Below are 13147 nucleotides of genomic sequence, written 5' to 3'. Positions count from 1 at the left end.
TCCCTCTGCCTTCCTGTCTAAAGCAATAAAAATATATTTTTAATTGATTGGTTTAGATGGAGGAAAGATTTTTTTAAAGGTCATGGCTCCTCTCTCTCTTTCATAAGTGAATTTACCACCAACAAATATTTGTAAATATTCATCAGCATGTGGAATGTTCTGTTAACAATAAAATACCTGTTTATGGCTTCAAGTTGTTTATAGTGAAATTGTACAGACCAGACAGGTGCCTATCCAGTGACTAAATTATAAACACTGGTAGTGTAGGTCTAAATGACCACAGAGAAGCACGGATTCTTAGGCCCTAGGAGGACAGTTGGGAGGTGGAACAGGCAGGCGAGCATGTACAAAGTCAACAAAGGACATCAACATCCATGTAGGAGAGAGACCGGTGGGAAAGTGGAGGTAAAGCATCTCTGCCAGGGGCCTGGACAGAACACTGAGGCCCGGCCAGCATGGCTCAGTGGCTGAGCATTGACCTATAAACCAGGAGGTCATGGTTTGATTCCTGGTCAGGGCACATGCCCGGGTTGCAGGCTCCATCCCTAGTGGGGGGCGTGCGGGAGGCAACCAATCAGTGATTGTCTCTCATCATTGATGTTTCTATCTTGCTCTCCCTCTCACTTCTTCTCTGAAGTCAGTAAAAAATATATTTGAAAAAATAAATAAATAAATAAATAAAATAGAATGAGACTGCCTGAGTTTGAATCCTGCCTCTGCCACTTCATAGCTGTGGCATCTCTTGAGCAAGTTAGTTAACCTGTGCTGTTTTCTCATAAGTAAAATCGGGATGAGAATAATACCGACCTCAGAGATTTCTTGTAAGCATTCAGTGAATGAAGGCCTGTAAATGCCTGTCACCTCCTATATGTGAAAGAAATCAGAGTTTGTGTTCTTATGTGGCCGCTTCCTACACCCAGTGTTCTACCTGTAGGTTTCAGCCTAATTCCTTTGTGTAGCTGTAATTTCTTTTCATTGCTCTGGAGTATTCTGTTGTACGAATAGATCAATGCTTTCACCCATTCTACTACTGATGGGCATTCAGGTTGGTGACACTTGGTGGCCACTGTGAACAATGCCACTATGAACATTTAAGGATATGTCTCCTGGTCCACGCAAGCATCTAATAAAGAGGGAATATGCTAATTGACCCTCACACCATCACAAAGATGGCAGTGCCCACAGCCAATAAGGCAGGAATATGCTAATTGACTGTCATGCCCTTGAAGATGGCGGTGCCCAGTCCCCTCAGCCCTGCTGAGGTGGCCGCTTTGCACGCCTGCCTCTGGAGTCCCTCAGTACCCCGGCCACCCGGGGCGGGTCCAAGGCACAGGCAAGCTTCGTATGGCAGCTGCCCTGTTCGTCTGGCATAATGTCAGCAACATAGTCTTCATGACTAAGCTTTATATTAGGAAATTTTGCAACCAAGGAGAGCAGATCTTCCCACCTTAGTATTCTCGCAAGTAGCTTAGGTCTTCGTGTCCTCCTGCGGCTCCGTACACATTTTAGATTTTTGCCAGACATTTGCCACAAAGCCTGATGGGATTGTTATTGGAATTCCATTGAATCCATGCTTCCATTGGGAGAAAATTGCCTCTTTACAGTATTGAGTCTTCAAGTCTGTGAACAGGATAATTTTCTCTCCTTTTACTTTATAACCTATCTTAATTTAATAATATCATACTTTTCTCCCTGGAAGTCCTATCCATCTTTCTGTGGTATCTATTTTTATGTTCTCAAAAAGCAGTCTTTAGAATTTTTATTTGATTTATAACAATGATTTAGCTAAATTCTGATTAATTTATTCTTACCTTAGATCATTTTGGCCATTCTACCAAATGCGGTTATTCCATCTGTAGTGACTGTTTCCTTTCGATTCTTATGCATTTTATTTCTTTATCTCTCACATACTGCACTGGCTGGGACCTCCAGAATATGGCTCAATATGAGTTGTTGGAGTGCTCATTTTGTATGTCAATGTTCGGAATCACAGTAATTGAATTCCAAGTGTGAACACGGTTTTACATTCCTCTGGTGTAATTTTTTACAAACCCAACTTTGTCCTGGTGTAGTTTTTATATATTGGTGTTTTGGTTTCCTAATGTTTTGTTTGGGTTATTTTCATCTCTGTTCATTAGTGAGATTGCTCTTTCATTTTCTCATGCTGGCCTAACGTGTTTTTGTATCTACGTTAAGCTGGCTTCACAAAATGAATTGGAGACTGTTCGTGCTTTTTATTCATTTTATTTCTCCCTCAAAATGTTCAGCAGAACTTGTCAGATAATTCATTTTAGGCCTAAAGTTTTTTATTCCAGAAGGTTTTTAATTACTGATTCAATTCCTTTAATCAGTAAAGAATGATTTCGGTTTTCCAATTCTTTTTGTGTCCCTTTCATGAGTTTTATTTTTCCTGGAATTTGTCCATTTCACATTTGTGGCAGTTTCAATACCACCCTTAGAGTGTTTGCAGGATATGAAGTGTTAGCTCCTTTTTCATTCTCTTTAATTTTTATTTCTTAATTTGAGAGAGAGAGAGAGAGAGAGAGAGAGAGAGAGAGAGAGAGAGAGAGTGTCAGTGCCAGGTAGGGTGAGAGAAAAACATCAATTTGTTGTTCTACTTACTTATGCATTCATTGGTTGATTCTTGTATGCGCCCTAGCTGGGATTCAAACCCAAACCTTGGCGCATCAGAACAACGCTCTAACCAACTGAGCTACTGGGCCAGGACTCCTTTGCATTCTTAATATTGGCTTCTATATAGGTCTTCTCTATTTTTTTAATCCATCTTGCTAAAGATTCACCATTTCACAGGGAACAACTGTGAGCTTTCTTGTTCCCCTGAATGTGTTTGTTTTCCATTTCATTAATTTCTGTCACTTTTCCTTTAAATTTGTTTGAGTTTAATTTGATGATCTTTATATAACTTAAGGCGAATGGATGCTTAAGTTCATAATTTTCAGCCTTTCTTCTTTTCTAATATATGCATCTGCAACAGTAAATTTCCTCCTAAGTACTACTTTGTCTGCATTTTATAGGTTTTGATGTGTTTATGTTTGTTATTCAGTTTAAAAGATTTTCTCATTTTCTAATGATTTATTCTGAGATCTGTATAATACAAGTATGTTGTTCAGTTTCCAAACAGGGATTTTCTAGTTCCATCTCATTAATCTCTGCTCATTGCTATTTCCCTCTATCTTCATTGGATACAATTTGCTATTCTTTTAAATTTTTTCTCCTGATTGAATCTCACTAACTCTAGCTTTTTATTTTTTAGTATTTGACATCAACATTCATGATATTTTTGTTACTTCAACAATTTAAAGTTTTAAAGCATATGTATGGATGCAAGCTATTATGTAAATACTGTTTAGCTGCATTGTGAAGGGGTGTTTTTGTGTGTGTTTTTTTTTAACATTTAGAACAGTTTTTAGTTTGGCTCAGTGGATAGAGCGTCAGCCTGCAGACTGAAGGGTCCTGGGTTTGATTCCAGTCAGGGGCACATGTCCAGGTTGTGGGCTTGATCCACCAGGAGGTCATGGTTTCATTCCTAGTCAGGGCCCAGGCCTGGGTTATAGGCTCGATCCCCAGTGAGGGGTGTGCAGGAGGCAGCCGATCCATGCTTCTCTCTCATCATTGGTGTTCTCTCTGTCTGTCTCTCTCTCTCTCTCTCTCTCTCTCTCTCTCTCGCTCTCTCGCTCTCTCGCTCTCTCGCTCTCTCGCTCTCTCGCTCTCTCGCTCTCGCTCTCTTGCTCTCCTCTCTCTCTCTTTCTCTCTCTCTCTCTCTCTCTCTCTCTCTCTCGCTCTCGCTCTCTCGCTCTCTCGCTCTCTCTTCCCTTCCTCTCTGAGATCAATAGAAATATACACTGAGTGTCCAGATTATTATGATCTCTGAACATCAATAAACATATATTTTTAAAAAAGCTAGAGAACTTAGTGGTTGTCCTAGAAATTGCAGTATGCTTCCTAATTTATGTTCTTGTTGTTCAGTATTTTTATTTAAAATCAATCTTCTCCCTCTCTCAGGGTAGCTGTTGTTTTATATGGCCTTTCTCTGCAGGGAGAGAGAGAAAAGGGTTGTTTTATGCAGGCACTGTTCATTTAGATTCCTCTACAGTCACAATGTATGCCTGTAGCCTAGGTGTGCAGTAGGCTGTGCTATCTAGGTTTGTGTGCTGTTTGAACAATTATGAAATTGCCCACCAACTATTTCTCAGAACATGTTCCCATCAAGTGGTGCATGACTGGACAGATTCACCACATTTTATGTTTTTCGTGACTTGCTGCATCGCTGAGTTTTTACTGTATTTTTCTTCTACCTGCGGACTGCTCTTTTGTATTTTCTTTAGGGGCAGGTATGCTGGTGGCAAATTCTCTTGTTTCCTTTCCTCATCTGAAAGAATTTCTCAGGAGGTATTTGGTGAAAATGGAATTTTAGGTTGGCAGCTATTTCGATGTAAGATTCCTTCCTACTACACTCTGTAGCTATAGCTTTCTTCTACCTTGCTTGATATTTATTGGGCTTCTTTAATAAGTGAGTTGGTATCTTTAATTATTTGGGGGTCATTATCAGGCCCTCTATTTTTAATATCGCATTTGCTTCATTTTCCTTTCACTTTTGAAATGTCAATAAAATATACACTGACCTTGTCACTAATCTTGTGTTTCTTTTGCTTCATATTTTCCTGGTTTTGTAGCCTGCGCTACTGAATAAATGAAGTGGATTTGAAAACACTTTATAAGCCTTAAAGTATGAAAATGTTAACCAACTATTAATGTTTGGATCATTTCATTATATATGTAATGATCTAGCAAAACTCTCATACATACACACACACACACACACACATGTTTGTATGTAAGTGCTAACTGTTATGATATGGGGTTTATGGGGCTGTTATAGAACTTAAGGAAAAGAAGGGCCTAATGTGGCTAGCAATCATTTAGGGGCTTTGGGGGAAAGGGGATTGGGAGTAGAGCCTTGAACTAGGATAGGTTTTGAACTTGAGAAGCACTATATGCAGAAGCATGTGGCCATGATAACAAGAGGCTGTACTGATGTGATAAGAAGTAGAGAACCATTTTAAGTTTGGGGTCAAGATAAGTGACACTGTGGCCCAAACACATCACTGTGTCAGAATATGTTTATAGCAATTAACTTTGGTAACAAGTGTAAACAAAAATAAGTGGACAAAAATCGTACACCTGTGGATTAGGACAGTGTAGGGGAGGTAAGGGAAGAGGGTTGGACGAGAACCAGGTTGAAGGGAGCTATTGGGGGGGGGGGAACAACTGTAATAATCTGAACAATAAAGATTTATTAAATTTAAAAAAAAAACACAAAAATAAGTTACGGGTTAACTAATTATTTTTCCTTCTACAGTATATAGATTGACTTCCTATTTAGTATTGATAACTATGACTAAGTGGTTTAGAATTCTTGTTGTATTTTGAGAATATTTCATGACTTGACTAGCTATAGTTAATTTCAGAATTTTATTCAAAAATACGCCCGTAATCTCCAGATTGCCCTTTCCTGAGACTTCTCAGTGATAATCCAAAAACAATTTATAGTGAATTTCTCAGACCTTATTTGATGCTACCATTTTCTCGTTTTTCTGTTTTTTCCCCTGTAGATTTTCAATGTGAAGATGGTTATAGTGTCCTTTACAATTTATGTTTTTTTCCTTGAAAGAACAGAGAGTTAACTAACTCATTACAATCAATCGTTAGCTGTAAATCAACTAATCACTTAGTTCCAATGCATTCACTTTCAGTGTTTGCATCCTGGAATCTCCTCCTTTCTGACATGCTTTTTCCCTTTTCTCTGCAGTATGGATGGAGCGGATCTGTGCTTTGAAATCGTAAAACGAGCTGATGCTGGTTTTGTATACAGTGAAGCTGTAGCCAGGTATGTAATTTGTATCAACTCCCCAGAGGTCAAAGTGAATGTAAAAGAAAGAAATAAGTAAAAAACAGCAACAAGAACTTGCATGAGGTGGCCTGTTCTTTGAACTGACGGTGAGCATGCTGCCACTCTTTCCTGCAAAGACATATGTGATTTATGTACATCAGTGGAACCAACTAGTGACTGTACATGCAAAGGCTGAACAGTGAACTTATCTATTAACTAGAGGCCCAGTGCACGGATTTGTGCACTTGGTAGGGAGAATGGCCTGTGGGGATTGGCCCACTGTGGAAGCGCGGCTCACCTCAGTCACTGAGTGGCACTCCCACAGTGGGAGCACACTGACCACCAGGGCACAGTTCCTGCATTGAACGTCTGCCCCTCGTGGTCAGTGCATGTCATAGCGACTGGTCAACTGGTCGTTCCGGTCATTCCACCATTCTGTCACTGGGCTTTTATATATATATAGATATGAGTTTATAGTTTCACATCAGTACTGCCAAGTCTCCTATTTCTGATGTCTTTTTTTCTTTCAGTTTTATTTTGTATTGGTTTCATGTGGACAGTCATATACTGGGGTATTTCCAGTACCCACCTGGCATAGTTATTACACTATTGGTGACTGTATTTCCTATGCTGTACTTACTTCCCCATCACTATTTTGTAACTACTTATTTGTGCTTCTTAATCCCTTCACCTCTTTCACCCATTCCCCTCACCCCCACCTCCGTCCCCTCTGATGACTTTTACACAAGGAGGGATTTGCTAGCTCAGGAATTAAATTTGGGCTTTTTGTTTGTATATTTGATTTGGGGGTTTTGGCAGACGTTTCTCATTAGTTATTCTGAGAAAAACCACAGAACAGTAGAAGGAACAGAAATAAAAGCACAATTTTTCTGTCGAATGTATTTGCTTGAGGCCAGTGTGTGGTGATCCCAGTCAAATAGCAACCAGTGTTCTATGTGGAGAAGTTGTTGTAAAGAATCAATGGCTCAAAATAAGGAGTAAATATAAAAAAAAATCACAGGAGCCATGCATTGAGCCACTTGCTTATAGATTTAGAGTAACAAGTTGTGTGCTTTGGTGACAGTCATATGGTAAATACCACTCCGCTGGGTTGCCTTTTCAATGCATGTGGTCCCTGCATTAATAGGGGACAGCATCCCTCTTTAGGCAGCAACCATAATATGCTGAAGGGCTCAAACGCATTAGGATTTTTAAAAACTTCCCACCATTTAAAAAACAGTTACCATTAAATGATTATAACACACACCCCCCCCCATTGTTCTTTTTATAATTTTGTCATCATGGACAGATATAGCTGGAAACAGCTTAGCCCAGCGATTTTCTACCAGCGTGCTGCCAGAATTTTTGAAACATGTAATACCTGACTCTTTCTTCGGGGGCACTGATATCTTTTCCCTTTGATTAGTGGTCGGCAAACTCATTAGTCAACAGAGCCAAATATCAACAGTACAACGATTGAAATTTCTTTTGAGAGCCACATTTTTTAAACTTAAACTTCTTATAATGCCACTTCTTCAAAATAGACTTGCCCAGGCTGTGGTATTTTGTGGAAAAGCCACACTCAGGGGGCCAAAGAGCCACATGTGGCTTGCGAGCCGTGGTTTGCCAACCACTGGGTTAGATGGTCAAATAAAAAAATGACAACAGCCAACACTATAGTAGCCATCCAGTGTGAATGAATCAAAATGATATGTATTTTTTTTGTCACAACAGAAAAAAAAATGATTTATAGAAAGGGTAGTTTATACACATCAAGATGAAAGCCTGTTGGTTTTAAAATCTACCTGTGTTTGCTGTTGAAGTGATGTCATAAAAGGAATCCTATATAATAAAAGCATAATATGCTAAGTGTCCTGTCAACTGGTCGGCCCTTCAACCAATCAAAGTATAATATGCTAATGATATGCTAAAGTCACTCAACTGCTCATTATGACGTGCACTGACCACCAGGGGGCAGGTGCTCCAACCAGTAGGTCAACTTGCTGCTGGGGTCTGGCCATTCAGGGCTGAATGAGACAGACCAGACGCTCCCTGGAGCCCTCCAGTGTCCCTCCCATGCACCCATAGGGTCCCTTGGCCTGGCCTGTCCCTCGGGTGATGTTGGAGAGCCAGATTTGGCCTGATTCCGCAATTCCAGCCAAGGGACCCCACAGGTGCATGAATTCATGCACCGGACCTCTAGTTTTTCATAATGGATCAGAAAAGAGTAGTTTTGGGACCAGCAATTGACACAGCAAAAAGAGAGGTTTTAACACAACTTATAAGAGTCCTTCCTAAAATGACAAAAGAGGTGGGGGGCAGCCTCAGAAAATACTGTTAGGCATGTTCCCTGTCACAGAGGCTCCGTGACCAGGTAAAAAGGGCACACAGGTCCTTCCTCTGGTGACAGTGTCAAACGAGTCGACTTCTAGCCTGCCTGCCTTCTTTGCTTCTGTGGCTCACGGTTGGGAAACTCGGCTCCATCAGTATTCCAGTGAGACCAGCTGCAAGGCCGAGGCCCCGGGTCCTCAAATCAATAGTGTTGTTTTTCCGACACAGCTGGGCTTCGAGAGGAGCAGCAAAGCATGGCTGAAACCAAACTGTGCTCAGCCCTCACCACCCGATTAGCGGGTGCCTCTGCTTTGCAGGGGTGCTGGGTGCGGAGCCAGCTCTCACACAGGACCAGCTTATGAATCAGAGGCTCACAGATCAGAGAGCTCTCCTCCCTGAGTGCCAAGCTTTCCTCACCAATTAGACAGATCCAGGCCATCAGAGGCTCCGAGAAGCAGAGGTCTGGGCCTCCAGGGCCGTCACTGCTCACTGCATCCCACAGGCCCCTGTGGCCCGGAAGAGATGAGGTCTCCGCGTGAGCTCTGGGGGCTCACACACACAGAGGGGCAATTTCAATAGGAAGCCTCTTCATTGTCAACCCAGGGAGGGGGGGCTGAGGAGCTGCCATACCAGCTCCAAGGAGCCCGGGTTCTCTTCACCACGGTGACCCTTCAGGGCATCTCCCAGGCAAAGAGCATTGATCTGGGCTTAACAAGGACGTAGACTGAGTCGCCTCCCTTGTCTTCTTCCTCCATATTCCTCCCCCCCCCCCCCAGTCCCCACATGCCCGCTTATAAAGGCAGCGAGCAGTTTGCTGGCCAGCCCTTTCCTTCCTTGGAGTTCTCTTCGTCCCTGACCCTCAAGGAAGATGGAGACAGACATATATTGCTGACTTCCTCTGCAAGTACAGGCCACCACGAAGCTTCACGAACTGGAGCTCCTTGATTAAGTTTAATTAGGAACTCTCCAGAACATGTGGGTGGATTTCAGTTCTCTTTATTAGCATGTAGAGCCACCCCAGGTCATGACTGGGAGGGTGGAGAAAGATCAGTGTAAGTCTGTTTTCTCTGGGGAGAAAGCAATTCTACCCCATACACACCCCAGATATTCTGATATGTATGATATTCATATTTTAATATGCTCATTCAGTGAGGGGTTTTTTTTTTAATGTTTTTATTAATTTCAAAGAGAGGAAGGAGGGAGAGACAGGGAGGGAGAGAAACAGAGAGAGAGAGAGAGAAACCAATGGTGAAAGAGAATCATTTGTCACTGGCTGCCTCCTGCATGCCCATGTACTGGGGAATCAAGCCTGAAACCTGGGCATGTGCCCTGACCTGAAATCAATCTGTGATCCCCTGGGTCATGGGTTGATGCTCAACCACTGAGCCACACCAGCTGGGCATAAGGTGTTTGTTTGTTTGTTTTTTAACGAGGCTTTGAGATAAGAATTTTCTTTAGGCTAAAGATATAAGCAGCTGTCTTAGTAATATATATTCAAAGTAGTCCATAGTGTAGTGTAAGCTGTGTCCATATTACCTCATTTCAACTCCCCCACTACTCCAGTGTTCACATCGAGGTACGCAAATGTCCTATTTCTTTTAAATCTTTGACTAAATCCTATATAATAAAAGGCTAAAATGCAAAAGACCGAATGGTGGAACAACCGGTCGCTATGACGTGCACTGACCACCAGAGGCGGACACTCAATGCAGGAGCTGCCCCCTGGTGGTCAGTGGCTCCCAAGAGGGAGCACTACTCAGCCACAAGTCGGGCTCAAGGCTGGTGAGGGCAGCGGTGGTGGCGGGAGCCTCTCCTGCCTCCGTGGCCATGCTAAGGATGTCCGACTGCTGGCTTAGGCCCACTGAGTAGTCAGTGGACATTCCCCCAGTGCTCCCAACTGTGAGAGGGCCCAGGCCAGGCTGAGGGCCCCCCACCAAGGGCACAAATTTTGTGCACCAGGCCTCTAGTTTAATAATAATGATGTGGTAATCATTGTGTCCTCACCTCTGCAGCATGGTTTAAAGTTTACAGAGCACTTTCATGTTTCTTGCTTCTGCCATTTTGGGGGGCCACAGCCCCTACAGAGCCTGATTTGAACCAGGAAAGGGCCACAACCCCAAGTTCAGAACCCCTAGCTCGAATGAAAACTTCAGCACAGGCTTCCCTGGCCCAGGCAGAGAGCGTGTGACCACCAGCCTTTAGTGTGCATTTGCAAAGTAAGACTAATGGGACATCTAAGCATGGGCCTGGCTCTCTGCTTAGAGCCAGCTGTGAGGAAACAATAAGTATAGGAACAGAGTCTGGGTTTGTTTTCCTACCTTTGCAAGAAGGGAACCTTCTGATCAGTTGCAGTACATGAAATAACACAGATTCTAGATTGAGGGACATTCATCCGATTTTGGTTAGATAGTAGCAACCAAAGAGGGAACTCGATGGCAAAGTCTTTTTTAAATCTAAAGCAGGAGTGGGGACATTTTGTTTGTCTTAAGTCACAAGCGCACACACAAGGTCATGTCTGAGTATTGTTTTTTTAAAGGTTGGGGAATGTCAGAGCTGGAAAGACAGAATAAAATTTAATGAATACTATACAATAAATAATGTGAGTGTAGTGCATTTCTATGCCATGACTTGTTGGGGAAAGAAAAGGGGGAAATAAGACAGGATGGGGGATAATAGGCGAAACGAGAAAGATATGAAGGTAGTGAACTGCAGAGGAAGTGAAGATAAAAAGGACGCTCAAAAAGAACACAGGGACTAGAGAGCAATTTCAGAATGGAGGGGGGAGTCAGATCCCTGCCTGCCTATGTTCAGTGCTCCCCAGCTATCTGGGGGCACACCTGCTGGGTGTGCCAGGACCAAATGCTCATAATCATGCTCCCAGTTCAACCGCAGCATCAAGTCTTCAGAACCAGTGCTCGCTTCCTTGCCGTGTAGTCCTGCCACACCTGTTGCTGCAGGACCCTGTCACCCACTTCTAAGGACCTTTCTGCCAAGTGCTGATACCTCCTGGGCCTGGGGGGAAAGGGGGCCTTAGCTGACCCCTGCTGGCCACTCGAGGAGTCTGACTTCCTGGGACGTAGGCCCAGTACAGAGCGCTTTGTTCAAGGATGTCACAACCAAAGCGCGGTCACGCTGCAAAAAGTTGTCAGCAGAAGGCGGCTCTTCCTGTTGGTGTCCCTCGTTAGGGCACCATAATGCCGGGTTCTTGTCCCAGCCTTACAAAGGGCTCAGCATTCTGGAGAAAGGGCTGTGCGTAGATGATTAAGAAGAAATCTGGGGACAAAAGATAGTTTTGAAAGACATAGGGGGTCAGAGGAGCTTCCAGCTGAAGGAGCTACAATAGAAGACTCTTCTTGTCTCAGGACCCTGTGATTTTATTAAACACAATTTGTCCCAAGGCAAGGTGGAAATATACACTACAAAGGGTAAAGTATCCAAGAGTACAGAGCATTATCAGTTTAGGGAATAGGCTACAGCTGTTCAGGCATTTGGCCAATAGGAGGCAATAAAATACCCAGAGCTGTCTGGCAGTTAACAATCCTATTCAGGTTTGGGGGAAGTGCCGTTTAGCCATTTCCAACAGGTAAATTACATATGTGGCTCACCCTTATTGAGCTGCCCAAGTCCCATCAACCTTTTGGTAAAACTCTTGTAATTATTACATGCTGGAATTGGTTCTCGGCTCTCCCCTCTGATGAAATTTTCCTTTAGAGCCAAATGGGAGTGAGATTTAGAGCCCCCCACCCTCCAGTCAGAAAAAGGGAGAGGGAGAGAGAAACATCCATGATGAGAGAGAATCATGGATCAGCTGCCTCCTGCATGCCCCACTCTGGGGATCGAGCCTGCCACCCAGGCCCGTGCCCTTGACCAGGAATCAAACCGTGATCTCCTGGTTCATAGAGCAGTGCTCAACCACTGAGCCACGCCGGCCGGGCCTGAGCTTGAATTTTCATTTGCAAAGCTATTTTACTTCCAAACGATGTGAAATTCTCTTGACTTCACTATCTTAGAAAAGGTAGAACACATGATCTCTTCAGAAAGCCCCTAAACTCACGGGTCTTCCAGCTTCTCATTATTAGGCCTCACATCCCAGCAGTCCTGTTGACTCAAACGCTAGGTGTCCGCGGGCAGCGCCTATGAAGGTGGGAGTCACTGTGTATGAAGTTTGAAAGATAAGTGTCTTACAGTTGTATGTTTGTTGTGTTTCTCTGCAGTCATTACATGAGACAGATCCTGGAAGCCCTGCGCTATTGTCATGACAATAACATCATTCACAGGGATGTGAAGGTAAGCGCTTTTCTTACCAGCCTTAATCTTTGTGAGGAGAAACGGACTTGAGTTTCTGATGATTTCTCTAATATTCTTAGTTAGCAGCTTTCTACCTATGGAATCACTGTACCAGTTCTTAAAGAAGCAGTTTTTATCATTCCCATGTCCTTCTTTTTGTTAAAATGCACATGCATTCTAAAATGTTGTTATTCTTGCCCTGGCCGGTTTGGCTCAGTGGATAGGCTGTCAGCCTGCAGACAGGAGGGTCCCAGATTCGATTCTGGTCAAGGGCACATTCTTGGGTTGTGGGTTCAGTCCCCAGTGGGGGACGGGGGGAGGAGTATGCAGGCAGCAGCCAATCAGTGATTCTCTATCATCATTGATATTTCTATCTCTCCCTCTCTCTTCTTCTCAGAAATTAATAAAAAACTATATTTAAAAAATAAAATTTTGTTATTCCTCTTTTGCTATCATGTATGTGTGAGAGGAATTAAAAAATCCAACAATAGAAATTAAATAATAATCGATGCTAAGTTAATTGGGTGGATGAGAATTTAGTTTATATAGTAAAAGTTCCTCATACACCTGTAGTTTTGTCATGTAGAAAAGTCAGCATCTTATTTTCTTTGCAAATAG

General features: G+C 43.0%; 1 protein-coding gene across 7 annotated transcripts in view; it reads left to right on the top strand.

The window, feature by feature from the left end:
- The window catches only part of CASK (calcium/calmodulin dependent serine protein kinase), a 226110-nt gene that overhangs the window by 96902 nt on the left and 116061 nt on the right, over nucleotides 1-13147 (top strand). For all 7 annotated transcript variants that reach the window (XM_084870108.1, XM_084870112.1, XM_084870110.1 and 4 more), the window contains exons 4-5: nucleotides 5831-5908; nucleotides 12457-12529. In XM_084870108.1, coding sequence (XP_084726234.1) covers nucleotides 5831-5908; nucleotides 12457-12529 — 151 coding nt within the window. The remainder of the gene's footprint in view (nucleotides 1-5830; nucleotides 5909-12456; nucleotides 12530-13147) is intronic.

Source organism: Pipistrellus hanaki, assembly GCF_964339955.1.
Source record: "Pipistrellus hanaki genome assembly, chromosome: X".
NCBI lineage: Eukaryota > Metazoa > Chordata > Mammalia > Chiroptera > Vespertilionidae > Pipistrellus > Pipistrellus hanaki.
The sequence above is the reverse complement of the archived record's forward strand: the minus strand, read 5'-3'. Positions and strand labels throughout refer to the sequence as shown.